Source organism: Pseudorasbora parva, chromosome 13, assembly GCF_024679245.1.
Source record: "Pseudorasbora parva isolate DD20220531a chromosome 13, ASM2467924v1, whole genome shotgun sequence".
In the NCBI taxonomy this organism is placed as follows: Eukaryota; Metazoa; Chordata; class Actinopteri; order Cypriniformes; family Gobionidae; genus Pseudorasbora; species Pseudorasbora parva.
Window position 1 is genome coordinate 9148794 of NC_090184.1, and position 15962 is coordinate 9164755.

The 15962-nt window shown below is 37.3% G+C and overlaps 1 protein-coding gene across 2 annotated transcripts in view; it reads left to right on the top strand.

Annotated features, from left to right (window-relative positions):
- The first annotated feature begins 255 nt into the window (after positions 1-255).
- The window catches only part of mfn2 (mitofusin 2), a 52897-nt gene continuing 37190 nt past the window's right edge, over positions 256-15962 (top strand). Inside the window, exons 1-4 of one of the 2 annotated variants that reach the window (XM_067413099.1) lie at positions 256-640; positions 7592-7770; positions 10671-10806; positions 12871-13033. In XM_067413099.1, coding sequence (XP_067269200.1) covers positions 7596-7770; positions 10671-10806; positions 12871-13033 — 474 coding nt within the window. In that variant the 5' untranslated portion in view covers positions 256-640; positions 7592-7595. Of the gene's footprint in view, positions 641-1213; positions 1619-7591; positions 7771-10670; positions 10807-12870; positions 13034-15962 lie in introns of those variants that run through there. The other variant, XM_067413100.1, reaches the window with a different exon arrangement.

Sequence of the window (15962 nt, forward strand, 5' to 3'; positions counted from 1 at the left end):
GGTCAGGATCAGGATGGGATGTACGAGAACCATATGCCTCTGGGACGGACCAATCACAGTTGTTTTGATGACTGGAATTTTTTTAATGAATATCACCATAAAAAATAATATTAAAGTATTTTAGATGGATTTGTGTGTTTGAATATCGTACAAAATATTTTAGTAATTTTTTTTAATGAGCCGCTGAGCGCCCCCGCGCGGAAGGAAAATGTTACTGTTAAATGAAAACCGTCGCATGTGCATGACGTAATACATCTAGCCAACGCTAGAAGCTAATTGCTAAGATAATGGCGACCAAGTAATGACAGAGCTGTTAGATAGATAAGGAATAGATCATAAAACGCATATTTATCTTTAACGTCAAGCTAAAAGACTTCGTATTGATGTCAAATATATACATCATCATATTTTGTCAAGATAGGTATTTAGCAGCATTGCTTTGATGGTCAACAGTCCGATGAGCAGATCGTGAACATTTATTTCGTTTTTATTACGGATTTAGTTTCAGTTTTGTTTTGCATCAACAGCTGTCTTCGGGAAATCTCTTCTTCCAGTTCAAGATTTTCGAGTTTATTACGAGGCATCGTTGGATCAACATGCTTGAGGACTGTTATGAGATATAATCACTTCGCCCTTACTGGTAAACTTATTATTATTACATAATAATACTTTGATTACATAATACAATAATGAACTTTTCTAACAATATAGAACTGTTGCTATACATGTCAGGGATATAATTTCACCACTTCTTTAGTTGCTTAGGCATATAACGTTTTTAACACGCATACACACAAACACACACTATATATATATATATATATATATATGACAAATATCACAGAAAAATGAACGTCTCTATGTCTATGACAGCCAGACGTTCTTTATAAAAACTGCAAGAAAAAGTCAAGAGGAGGCGGAGCGGCCCGCCCTTTGTCAGCCAATCCGAATCGCTACTACCCCTGTCAAATATTTTGCGTTTTACGTTTTGCTCTAATGGTATTGGCTGGGATATCTTTGGGGCGGGATTTTGTACTGTAGGATTTGTTGGATAGGTTTGGTGGATTTTATATTATTACGTTTTTTTTATGCTATACTGATACTAATATATACTATATTATAATATAATATAGGCTATTGTATAATTCCCCTATATTTTACACATTCAGGCGTTGAATCCATGTAAAATTCAATCACGTGATCCCGGCGCTTGGTTTGGTGGAGGAGTGGACTGAAGCCGAGCGCTACCGCTGCTGTCAGTGACATTGAGCTCGGGAAAAACTCTTCATTGGAACTATGACTCCAATATCATTCTGTCTGAAATTGTAAGAGCTGAACTAAAGACGCTGGAGGTGCTACGGGTGTTTGTGTCGGGATATTTCGCGTGCTTTAGACACTCGTGTTGATTGGAGTCTCGCGCTGCGGCTGCTGTCAGTGACATTGGTCTCGTGGAAGTCGTGACTGATATGCGTTATTATGGGTTATACAATGATTATTAGATTTTATCATTACAAGACTCTGATTTGAGTTTGAGGTGATCAGTCACTGCCAGTGCAAGGGCCGCTGATAAAGCTCATTTGATCGACACTGCTTTATATACCCTTACACGCACCGTCAGGTAAGACTGATTTTGTTATATTAGTAGCATATGTTTTAATTCTTGTTTAAGCAGTTGTGGCCTAGTCAAATGTGTGTGTTTTAAGACATGTTGACAACGTTCAGCTGAACAAATCTCTTAATCAGGTGATCATTTCCAGCAGTATCTTTCAAAATGATGTTGTGCATTGTGTAAATGCACATGTGGACGTTTGAGAATTTTAGTGTGAGTGTGCACTAGTATGAAAGAATGCTTGCATAATATAAAGGGAGTGTTTCTTCTGCTTATCAAGAGCTCGGTACAGGACATTTATCTGACATTCATACTAGATCTTCAGTATACAGACACTGTCAGTTGTAGTTATGGTGTTTTGTCAGGTCGTTGTTACCATACTACAGTTATTTATAAGGAACAACCTTTGTTGACTTAAAGGTGTGTTGGCCTGTTTTTCATTCAAGCAGATGCTTTCATATGTACTTGTATGTTACATAGTTTTAATCTTTGGGTAGTTGGCATGAAATTGCAGGCCAATCCTATTTTACAACAACATTTTTTAAGTTATATTATAATGGTTAACTTTATGTATTAGGGTATAGTCCTGTGGTCCCATAATACTTAAGAGACATGGAATATTACACTGTTAAAAAATGTTTCACACTGCTGGTTTTAAAAGTTAACATTTAATATAAAATAAATACAGAATTATTTTAGACAAATATGCGTTCTCTACAAACAAGATATATTTATAAACTAGTTTAAAATACATAGGCTGCTTTTTACTTTTAACATAAGACATTTGGCATCAGGACTCACAAATATTCCCCTTTTGCAATATTATACACTATATTCAACATTATATAGTAGTTTAATGTAGTACTAAGTGACATTAAAACTCCATAAACTTTAATTTTTTCCTCACATTGTAACTATTCACAAAACATATTGGCACACTCCACGATACATATTGTTGCATTTTCGTATTGCAGTATATTTGTGACACAATATATTGTTATGCACGCACGCATGCACACACACACCAGAATGTGTGTGTGGACTGCACAAACAGAATTTTGTACACACAGCAGACATTGTCCAGATCACTGGAATACGGCGGAGGGTTGCTGATAGTTAGATCAGGTAAAGTCAGCTTCTGATGTCCGGTTACCTGATTTTAAGTGCAGGCAGCTGGACGCTTCACTCACATTGCGTTTGTCTTCTTTGTCTGTGCATTGAAGGTGACTTTCCAGAGCACATGAACGCTCCATGGTGCACGTAATCGCCAACTGCAGGTCCAGACTCTTTAATACGACACCATTCAGTTGTTCAGAAGAACCCTGGCACTAGCACTGAATGTTAATAGTGGACAGCTGAGGTCACGCTCATGAACTGTTTTGAGGAAGTAATGTCTTATTCCCAGTTCACCTGCTTATACTATTCCCTAAAATATGTACCGTTTTTGTGGGGAAAAAAGTTAACTTTTAAGTGTGTTGCAGAAGACTAGGCAAACTTTAGGATGTACTACTTCGTCATCTTTAACAGAAAGCTCTGTCGCTTAGTGCATCCTATCACAGTTTAAATTTCCCTGTCAATCATCTTGTCACATGCCATTCCATTTCCTACTCTTTCAGAGAGAAATGTAGTGGCATGTTGATCTGCCAGTCATGGGTCTTTAATGCGGAGACTCTCCTCATTTGTTTGCATTTTTCATTATGATGCTTTTAAAGGTGCCCTAGAATGAATTGAAACAATATGTTAAATTGTTCTCTGATATCTACATAGAGGGTATTTGGCTTATTTAAAGCTGCTGTCCGTAACTTTTTTTGTGTTCAAGATTTACAAAAAATATATAATGAGAATGTACAACATGAATCCATTTTCCAAACCGTGTTTTTGTCTTACCCTGAATCATTGTAGTACACTTATAATAAGTATTTATATTGGGACTATTTCAGAGCAGTCTGTTAGGTACCGCTGAGGAGGAGCACAGTCCCCCCGCCATAAAAATAAACAGAGAGAAGTAGCTCCGGCTGTAATGTTCTTCCGCAAGATGCATGCAGTTCTGTTTATTAACCACTAGAGTGCAAAAAGTTACGAATTGCAGCTTTAAGGGAAAAAATTGTCCAGATACAGTTTTACAGGTCCATTTACATCCATATAAATATTCCCTTGGATGTAATGCTCTGTTTTTGCCTTATTTGGAAGATTCATTAATATTAATGTTGAGCTCTGCTCTGATTGGCGTATTTCAGCTGCTCACAGCAGTTCAGTTGTTCAGCGAAGCGGCTCGTGAGTCCTGACAGAGCACAGACCGAATACACAATCTTTGCCGGTGTTTTAAAAAATAAAATAATTAAACGATACACAGAGTACTTACCCAACATGATCTTCATTTCTGAGAGAAATTGTGAAGGTGAATGCATACAAGCTCTCCGTTTAGGATTCGAACAAATATAATCCAAGCGCCTTTGATGACGTGCATGATTACGTTACTGTTGATCATCTGTCCGTCATCGTCTAAAGCCCGTCCTGATGATTTCATTGGTCCGAACAGTTTCTGTTCGGAGATAATTACTCCTCTATGGATTGAGGCCAGACCGAACTGCCCGATCTAAACATTTTGTGGGCGGGGCTAAGTTCGGCTGGCATTCAGGCTAAGTTATCCTAGGTGTATATGATATTCTTCTTTCAGATGAATACATTCAGTTATATAAATAAAAAGTCCTTGCTAATCCAGGCTTTATAATGGCAGTGGTTGATGCTTTGTTTTAGTCCATAAAAGTCCATCTGTCCATCATAAAAATGCATCTGTCCACCATCTAACTGCTCCACTCGTCAGATGTAGCGTAATCATTTAGAATTGTACGAGGCGATCAGCCGGAAGCTAGATAATAAATAATGGCCATTGTTGATAAGATACTTTTTGCTCTATTGCCAAGGCTGATATTTGCCATTTTTTAATCTGCGTTGACAATAGCATTTTCTGGTTGGCTGATAAGAGTGGTATGGGTGACTTTTAAAATTTGAACTCCTTACTGATCAAAGAAAGAAAAACTCATCTAGAAACTGTAGTAAGCACATTTAGAATAGCTTGTAATGTGTTGTTGACACTGCTCTTTTGGGCGACACAGCGTTTCCTGTCAACACATGGGACTTTAACAATAGATCTGACCTAGCAATGCAGTTAGACAACAACATAGCTGAACATTTTTTTCTTTTTTTCTTTCTCAGAGTAGTTCTCAGGGAGTGTTTAGCATGTGAAAGAGGGTTTCCAAGTGTGTATATTGCGTATTTTATGTATTCATTGGCAAAATATGTGTTAGGGTGTAATATAATCCCTTTGTTTCGCCTCCTTTCAAGATTGAATGGTCAGAATGTGTGAACATCAAATCCTTCAGCCCACAACAAGGAAACCACTAGTTGGTTTCTTTTGTTGACTTAATTCAAATTTAAATGAATGGTTCTCTTTAAAATGCTGTAAATTCTCTTAATGACTGTATTTCCCTGTATTCAAATACAGGGTGTGTCACATGATCCTTTAGAAATCATTCTAATATGCTGATTTATTATTAATAATGGAAACAATTGTGCTGCTATATATATATATATATATATATATATATATATATATATATATATATATATATATTCTGTGATACTTCTATCAGGATTCATTGATGAATAAAAAGTTCAAAAGAGTTTCTATATTTTAGAATATTTTCTATCAATATACATTTTTCTATCACTTTTTATCAATTGAACACATCCTTACTCAATAAAAGTATTAATTTTTGTGAAAAAAAGAGAAATTACTGACCCTAAACTTTTGAACAGTAGTGTATATTGTGACAAAATATTTTAAATAAATGCTGTTCTTTTTAAACTTGTTATTTATTAGTATCCTGAAGAAAATATCATATGTTATAAAAAAATATTAAGCACCAGCACAACTGGATAATAAATTAGCATATTCCAATGATTTCTGAAGGATCATGTGGCACTGAAGACAGGAGTAAATTAATCTTTGCACCACAGTAATACATTGTTATTATTGCCAGCGGTATTTCCACTTTTCCGGTCATGATTGTGAGGGATTGCAGCTCTGTTTATCATATTAGATACATTTAAATGTGTTTAAAATGATGTTATGACATTACTCTGTGCATTTGTTCGGCGGAAACTGAAGGTAACGCAGATATGACAGATTGGGTCCTTGGTTAAACTAGCAATTTTCTCACAATTTACAAATATTTGGAACAAACTGAACAAACACTGGCCTTAGTGTTGTCACGATACCAAAATTATTACTTCGATACGATACCAGACTAAAATATCGATATATTGATACTAAATCGATACCACAGTAAAAAAAGAAAAAGAAAAAAAGAAAAAAAAGATAAGATGCTTAATATGACAACAGAACTTGTTATTATTCATTGTTATTTTTTTACTAAAAATTCATGTGGCCAGCATGTTCCTTAGGGTTTGGCATCATTTTGATTTTAAGAATTATTGATCAATTGATCAATTACTATTAAAATTATCTCACAAATTTTTGCTATCTCAATGTATTTTTTACAATGGCGTAATATAATTGTGTTGCAATAGCTTACACACAGCACAAGAAAGCTTGATTTCGAATGGTAAATTGAATTTTAAAAGACGAATAAACAGTAATAAAATAAGAACAAATAAACAGATTACAAACAATAGCACAAATAAATGCAATAGAATAGAAGATACAAATTAAATAGACTGCTTTATTTTTTCAGGTAGGTCTAACATTCAGATAAGAAACTGAATAAAAAAAATGCATAGTAATTACATTTAAAACAACATTGGATAATGTTCTTTGTAAAAAAATTCAATAGCGTACAGATGAAACTATTTAAGTTCCACAAGTTGATCAGTCAAGAGCAGTTGATCGTTTGTCTTTTTTGTAGTTTGAATAACAAATGACTGCGGTCCCTTTAAGACTAGCGGACGCATGGATCCTAAACACTGTTCCTGTTACTCGTTCTTCCTGAACTGTTTGCGACTGTGTTACGTTAATACTCTTCCAGATGTGCACTGATAATTCTTTGAGTGTATTTGACCAATAATAAGCTGGAAAAAGAAGCAAATGTTTGCACTTGTATCATGTCAGAGGCGGCTTTATTACGGTAGGCTGTGTGTGTGCGCTTCAGATGTGAGCACGAAATCTGCGGGGATTAGTAGAATTAATTTAAGTGCAATCCCGCGCGAAATTCAGACCGATCACACACTAACACACTGTCATGAGGAAAAAGTCCAGCAGAACGCGCTTTGGCGGTGCTCAGAGGTTAACCGGGCTGAGTGAGAATATGCCGGTGTGTGTCAGCTCGCTTTCGGTCAGAGAGGAGAGCGCAGCTGGTATCGAATACTGTAAAAACTGAGAATCGTATCGTTTCAGATATTCCAGTATCGATATATATCGAAATATCGATATTTTTGACAACACTAACTGGCCTGGTGGTTTTTGGATATTTTTCTGCAAAAATACAGCATATTGCACCTTTAACACTGATATATAGTGCTAGCCTGTTGTGGTCATACTCAATTCTAGTCAGAGTCTGATTCTGCTCCATTGGGCTGTAATTATGGGGCGTGTTTCAATCGAACCAGGAAAGACCTCAATTGGATAGACCTACAACCAATCAGAGCAACGAAGCGACACATAACGTTAGTTGTCCAATATCAACAGAGCTCAACTGCACTGTGTTGCCATGTCTGCGGTTTCCCCGCGGGTTATTTTCCATGTCCACGGGTTGAAGTGACCTCAATTATGTGATATATGCATCCAGGGATGCAAATTTTAGCAGGCAACCTTGCCAAAATAACACACATTTTACCCCCCAAACAATATTATTTAATTATTATAGACTAAAATGTCTTAATGCCACTGGAAGATATTTAAATAAAGTTTTAAAACTTGTTGAAATGAGTTCAAATTAACTTAAATCCGTCTGTCTTTTCTAGTGAGATGTCTCTGGTTTTCCCGCGACCCAATACCAGTGTGATCGGCAAGAAGGACAAGCGACTCATGGCTGAGGTGAACGCCTCCCCGCTCAAACACTTCGTCACCGCCAAGAAGAAGATCAACGGCATCTTTGAACAGCTGGGGGCTTACATCAAAGAAAGCTCAGCCTTTCTGGAAGGTGTCTGCTTTCATTACTCTTGGCAGTTAATTCCACTCCTTGTTTCAGGAGCTCAAAAGCACACTGTTGCATGCCCCTACATCTGTCAAGCTGATAAGAGAAACCGTCTTGCATGCCTTAGATAAAAAAAGACAGGTTACGCAACAAACTGGGAGATGGCTGAGGCTCAGGGAAACGCATGGCTTAATCAGCATATCATGTCTGTAAACCTCAGGTTTTCATTTTACAAATAATAACACAAATCTGCCCTGGCAGTTGTTTCAATAGTCTGCCATGGTCTTTACTGAAACGATAATACCGGTATGTTAGGTTTATTCGAGGTCAGTCATATTTAAGCCAACATCGCCAAAGCTTACTTGTTAAATAGATTTGGACGAGTAAATAAAAAGGTTTCTGTCCTACAGAGTTTACCTGCTTCACCACTATAAAGAATGCGAATATAGTTATTTAAAACTGAGTGGAAGGAAGAAACATCTATGTTATTTGAGAAAATGGATGAGATGTGAGTAAAGAATTAGGGAAAAGAAACAAGATCATTGGCATAACTTATGGACTATTGTTCAAATGTTCTTCGTACGTCGCTAACTCAGTTAGCTGGATTTGATTGTTGACCATTTGGCTTGATCTCGGATTGTTTGGTTCTTCGACGCTCATCTTGGACTTGCTGTCCTAGCAACAGGTCCGTAAGCTTAAACCTGCCCGGGAGCGGCTTATTTCATGTAAACAGATTGCATCTTGAGGTGATGCTTAAAATCTGTCCCAGCCACTGCTACTTTGATGCTTAAAATCTGTCCCAACCACTGAGCCACTGCCGGGCGGCAGTGGCTCAGTGGTTCATGTAGGTCGTCTACAAACCAGAAGGTTGGTGGTTCAATCCCCGGTTCCACCTGACCAAGTGTCGAAGTGTCCATGAGCAAGACACCTAACCCCAGCTGCTCCCGACGAGCTGGATGGCGCCTTACATGGCTGACATCGCCGTCGGTGTATGAATGGGTGAATGTGAGGCACAAATGTAAAGCGCTTTGGATAAATATTATAATATTGTGTAAAAGGTGTATAGAACTATAGAAACTTGATTGAGAGGTTTATTTGTGATGGAATAATTACTTTATAATTTTATTGGAGTCTGACAAACATGCTGTAACGTTAAACTGAGGCGTGCATTCATTCGAGTGATGACAAATATTATCGGATGGCTTGATGCAGCGCAAGAGATGCAGATAATTAATTTGATCTTGACTGTTAAGAAACTTTAATTAATGCTGTCATGTAACAAATAGGCTTCAAATTAACTTAAAATTTACATGAATTGCAAATTACAACAGTGAAATTAAAATTTAAAGGGTGTACAAATACTATAAAATCGTGAATATAAATAATTGGGAATCATGTTTAAAACAAAAACATTTATGATTTATCTATTATAACTTTTATGTTGGTTTGGTCATTTGGTTATTTCCTTATAAAGGTCCAGCATTTTTTTTTAAAAAAATTATTTGTCAAGTTTTTTGCCGGCTTTTTTAAATATATGATGTCATTATGTTGTCTTGACGCCAGCCAATCACTGCATTGCTGATCATGGTTTCGAGTATCGATGCATCTGCCTTCTTCAGGGAACAAAGGCACGAGCAGTCATCTCAGATAACTTAATCCAGATATTTGAATCCCATCCGCAAATTCATTTCAAGAACCAAATTAGCCAGGGATCAGCTATCACGATTAGAAGATCTAGGATCTGTCAAATCATCTCAGATGTTTTAAGCGAGATACAAAGAACGGACCCCAGATTGCAAAACCGAATACAAAGCCAACAAATGGCTTACATTAATGGGCTCTCTCATTCTCAACAAATCCAAATGTTCCCATGGTTGCAATATAACATTTAATTGGTAACCTATTATTTATTTTGTAAACAAAGTTTTGAGCTTCACTCATGCCGTTATCACGTAAAATAGTATTCACATTCAGACACACACAAGTTGACCGGCACAGCCCTATCTGGCTGAACACCAGATCTACATTACTTGAATTTCAAATTCAGCTAACAAAAACATTATCTGTCAATAGTTTCACTTCAGAATACTTGTCCACCTATAATAAATATTACTTTTACTAGGGATGTGCGTAATGTAAGTATGAATAAATAAATGAGGCATTTATATTCGGTTGTTAAGTCTGACGTCGCACGGCAGCGCTTCCTGGGTCCAAATGCTCTATCTAATATCACAAGAAAAACAACAAGCGGTGCTAATAGACACACACAATGTGGTGTAATACTACAAAAAAGTTATAACCATAACCTTTTTCTCCATACCGAAATTCCAGATGGCCAGACAGTAATTCATCTTTTATAAATTGTAAAAATATTGGTGTGGGATGCTTTGAGCGCATAGACTGTAAGTATTTAAAATGTGTAAATTTTTTAAATGTTTGATGTTTAATATGAATAAATAGCGCTCATAAATGGGCGTCAATGGCATTCTCAATTGAAACGAGTTGAGGCTGGGACCCAAAAACGCTGTTACGCTCTTACGTCACGACTTAACAAGCAGATAGTAATGCTAAGAAACTGCATTAATTTGAACCTGATTAAAATCTGTTTGAATCTGTTGGTTGCAAATTAAGTACATTATATTGCAGAAAATCCTGGAATGTTTTCCTTCCAAAAACTTAACCCCCCCAAAAAAACAAAAAAAACTAAAAAAACTAAAACAAAAAAAACCACGAACATCTTAGATGAGATGAGTAAATGATCAAGTTGGAAGGGTTGGAACTTAAAGAGGTTATTTATGAAGATTTTGAGGACGTTCTTTTCACAAAATTTCATGAAAGTTCTTAATGTTTTTGTTGAAGTACTAAATATGTCAAGTGTAGTTGAACTGGTATCTTTTCTATGTCAGAAACCTACAGCAATGAAGAATTGGATCCTGTTACCACAGAGGAGCAGGTGGCGGAGGTGCGGGGATACCTGTCCAAAGTGGCAGGGATTGGGGAAGTCTTGTCCCGGAGACACATGAAGGTGGTCTTCTTTGGCAGGTACAGTGTATATATATTGCCCCTCACAGCAAACTCAACGTTTGTGAAATGTTCAGAGTAGCACTAAAATCCTAAGTATATTTTAACTTTTTATGCGAATGGCACAGGGCTCATCTGTTGGTTAGTACATTTTGCGCAGTAAGATTTTCTTACATTGTATACTTACATATGTGTAAAACATGTTTTTGCGCTAATTAGATTGTGGAGAAGGTGGCAACACTGCCTCAGTTCATGGTTTCACAGTCGAAAAAGAAACAGATGACCAACAAAAAAGAACTACTACTGGATACGGCAACAACAATAGTTGTCCACATTGATGAGCGCTTGTGTGAGGGAGTTAAGAAATACATGCAACTCTAGTGTAAACTAATACAAAGACATTTTTATTGTTTTCAACTTCTGGAGAGATATAGCGCAGACATTGAGCATAGTTTACACTTCTGCACTTGTGTTGACCACCCACATTTGAATCGCTGTGCATTCGGCTGTAAGCAAATGTATCTGGTATAATAAATGTTTCACGTTTCACTCCACATGTGAGCGTGTAATAGGGATGCATGACATTGGATTTTTGCTGATATCTGATATGCTCATTTTGGCCAATAGCCTTTCCTTTGTTTGGAAACAACATCAGGCCTCTCCTGTGCTGGAATTATTATTGAATTCTTTTTAATTTCAGTTAGTATTGAGCAAAAACTGCATTTAATACTTGTTAAAGCTAAATAAATACAGTTCTTTTTATAATAAATATACACAGAAAGCTTTGAAAATAACACTGCTATAAATAAATGAATAAATCACTGCTGGTTTTTTGCTATAGAGATTTAACATTTGTAGAAGGTCTACAGCAGTGGAACCGTCAACATGTGAAGCATGTGTGGTGTGACTTTTAGTTGAAGGATGTCTCCTTTAGCCTCAGATAAAAAACGTACAATTCTTTTAGAATTCCTTCGAATCAAGTTATTTATCAAATCACTTGTCCATGTGGTCACAAACGCAGACATCATATTTTTTTCTTGCTGATGCAACTAAACTAAATTTCACATTGGTGCCACCGCGTTGTCCAACTGATGAGAGCTGCCATTTCTGTTGCATATGAAAAACATCAAAATGCAAACAAAATAAAACCACCCTTCTGCGCAGTGCATGAAAATGTACAGTCTATGGCTCAGAACAAGTGTACTCATGGGTCGTTCTCAATCACGTGGCACGTTACTATGCAGCGGTGGGAGATCCATTGACAAAGCATTTGAATTTGGCGCAGTATTAATAACATCTTGTGAGAAGCATTCAAATTCAATGCACAGTTGAACCATGGATGGATGAATAGACAGAAAAAGAAAGAAAGAACGAACTAGGACAAACATTTTGCAATGAATGAAGAAGGTATGGCTTTTCAGTCCACAAATAACCAACATGTCGTTACAGTAGTAACGCTAACTGTAACCATGGTATTGTGGCAGAAATAGAGGAATGGTTTTTTTTTTTTTTTACATTATTCTTTTCAAGGTTCATACAACCTTTTGAGAGTGAAATGCAGGCACTTGGTAAGTACATTCAGGTGCTTTTACACTTTTACTAGTACTTCAAATCTTAAATTTGTATCTATTTTAAATGTTATTTTTAATGTGATGACAAAAATAATTCTAATAAAAAAGACTAAGTTGTTACTTAATAAAAATCAATTTTGTCTGCTTCTGAACTCAAGCTCAGTGCTTTATTGTCGATTTCCAATAAATAAATAAAAATAATAATTAAGTTAATAAATAGTTACTACAGTTATTTAGTGCAAAAAATAATAATTTTTGGATTCATTGATCAATTCATGATTAAAAAAAAACAGCGCTAATTTTTTTGCTGCCGCCACCATCAGTAGAACTTAGTGGCAATGCCACTGCTCTCAAATGTTAGTCTGGAGCCCTAGGACTGTACTAAAATGCTAAAGGGACATCTCACGGACTGTACGAAAGCATCAGAGGAATTCAAACAAAAATCCTGTCAGCTTAAGTGCTCATGTAAAAACAGAATTACTTTGGGCTGAAGTCACACCTTTTGCATTTACAGAACCAGTAACGGGAAGAGCTCCGTCATTAACGCCATGCTCTGGGACAAAGTGCTGCCATCTGGAATCGGACACACAACCAACTGCTTCTTACGGGTGGAAGGCACTGATGGCAATGAGGCTTTCCTGCTCACCGAAGGATCAGATGAAAGAAAGAGTGTTAAAGTAAAAACTCTACCTTCTTATTTATCAAAAAGTTGTTCCTAAGTGATTTTGGCTCTCTTGTTTGAGTCTGGGTGTGTCTGGGATGTTGAGTCAGATAAGACTCATGCAATGGGATTGGGGAAAGGAAAATGGCCTCTTGCATAACAGTGCATCTCTCCATAGCAACCATAAATGAGCTTTGCTCACTGTAGGTGTTAATAAGGGTGTGTAATCTCTTTAGTCAGACACCCTGTAGAGCTACACTTGAGTTCTTACAGACTTCATGAACATTGAGACTAAAATTGTGGCCGTGTTGGTCATAAATCAAGTGTCAAGTAAATCAGCATAAGGTGTCCTTCATGAAGAAGACAACGGCAGATTGCATTACGACAAGCTCAGTATGCATGTTTCGATGCACTAATTTTCATCAATCTGAATTAAAGGGATAGTTCAACCAAAAATGAAAATGATGTCATCATTTACCCACCCTCAAGTTGTTCCAAACCTGTTTGAGTTTCTTTGTTCTGCTGAACACAAAAAATATGTTTTGAAGAATATTTACATAACAAAGCAGAGAGAACAAACCTCCACTACCACCGTATTTTTCTCCTACTATTGTAGTGAATGGTTGCTCTTTCTGCTTTGTTACAAAGAATTTTCCAAATATCTTTTTTTTGTATTCAGCTGAACAAAGAAACTCATACAGGTTTGGAACAACTTGAGGGTGAGTAAATGATGACATCATTTTCATTTTTGGATGAACTATCCATTTAATCAAATTTCAGATACTCTGAGTGTAATTGTCATTTTTGTTGTTTTCAGTCCGATTAAAAGGCTTTAACTAACCAATGGAAATCAAGAACATAAATCAAAGATGGTGAATGAGGCGAGAGAAATGTTGTTTCATATCGAAGTATATATTTATTATGCTTTTTTTGTGTGCACACTACTTATTTTTATGCTTGGAGTGTTGTTGTTAGCTTTTCAAATAGGGCTCAACGATGGCTGAAATTTTAGTAAATAGTATGATAATTTTGCTGACATTATAAAATCAGGGAATGTTGTGAATGTGTCTAAAGCCCCATTCGCACGGGACTAGTATTATCTGGGGACCTCTGGTGATTTGTAATAATTGCAGAGAATGCCTGTGATCTTAATCCCGTGCGAATCGGCCATGTCTGTAATTTGTAAAGTAAAAATTCCCCCGCAAATTACCTACCATATTCCGCCGAACACCGAGGTCCTGTGGCTGTGATAATAGTAGTCCCGTGCGAATCGACATCTCTGTGATTTGGCCAGGATTAAGCGGATCGTATATCATTTTTGCATGCTTTTTTTCTTCCTGTGAGCATTTCTATCTTTATCTTTCACGAAGAATAAAGTCTGCATTCATAATGCGCACGTTATGATTTTCCGTGCCGCCGCGCCCGCACGGATTATACTTTCACTTTAGAATGAGTAACAATTTGGGAGTAATCTGATTGAATGGTGTGTTTAATATTAACATCAATACTGTTCTTAATGAAAAACAGAACAGAACAGTACAATACAATGACAAGCTTGTTTAAATAGGCGCTTTTACATTTAGTTTTGAAACTCAATCTTCCGCCGTATATTGTCAGCTTCTCACTCGTGAAACGAAATCTGACTCCTGTTGCTGGTCTGAGCTCAGTTCATGGCGTCTGTTCCCAACCTTGACCCCTCCATTCTATCAAACTTCCGCCCTATTTCTCACCTTTCATTTCTGTCAAAGTTGATGGAGAAGCTTGTTTACTCCCAGCTCCAGGCTCATCTGCAATTACACGGCATTGGGGATACGTTCCAATCTGGTTTCAGGACCAGACATAGTACTGAATCTGCGTTACTGAGGGTGCATAATGACATTCTTGAAGCACTTGACAGAAAAAACTCTATGGTTCTAGTTTTACTGGACCTTACCGCTGCATTTGACACTGTGGATCATACAATTCTCATTTCTCGTCTTCAACATGTTGCTGGTCTGCAGAAAGTGGTGCTGAATTGGTTCACCTCATACCTCACTAATAGAACCTTTTCAGTAATGCTCAATGACTTTTCCTCCTCAACTGCCACTATGTCATCTGGAGTACCACAGGGTTCCATTCTCGGTCCTATTCTGTTTTCTCTCTACATTCTGCCACTTGGTCAACTCATCTCCAGACACAACGTTCATTTTCATTTCTATGCCGACGACCTCCAGATCTACCTTCCTGTGATACTGAGTAATCGGTCGGCACTGGATCCTCTCTATAATTGTCTTCAGGACATCAAACAGTGGCTTTCCCAGAATTTCCTTCATTTAAATGAAGAAAAGACTGAGTACATCCTGTTCAGCCCGGATTCATCCAGCAGTGCTTTTACCTTTGGACCTACGACACCTCAGTTTGCTCCGTCTGTACGTAACCTGGGCGTTATTTTGGACAAAAACATGCAGTATGATAAACAGATTGGTGCAGTAGTGAAGGCAAGTTTTTACCAGCTAAGACTTCTTAGTAAGGTCAAATATTTTTTGTCCAGAGCCGACCTTGAAAAAGCAATTCATGCCTTCATCAGCTCGAGGATCGACTACTGTAATGCCCTCTACACTGGACTAAATACATCTCTTATCAGTCGCCTTCAACTGGTACAAAACGCTGCCGCACGTCTTCTCTCTAACACATCTAAACGGTCACACATCACCCCTGTCCTCCGCTCGCTTCACTGGCTCCCAGTGCAGTTTAGGGTGGAGTATAAAATCCTATTGTTTGTGTTTAAGGCCATCCATGGTTTGGCCCCAGTATACCTCACCGAACTAGTAAAAATATATCAGCCAGCCAGGACACTCCGTTCCTCTGATCAAATTTCTCTGGTTACCACAACATACAGGTATAAAAAGTTTGGAGGCCGGTCATTTAGTGTTCTAGGACCTAAGTTGTGGAATGCACTCCCTGTG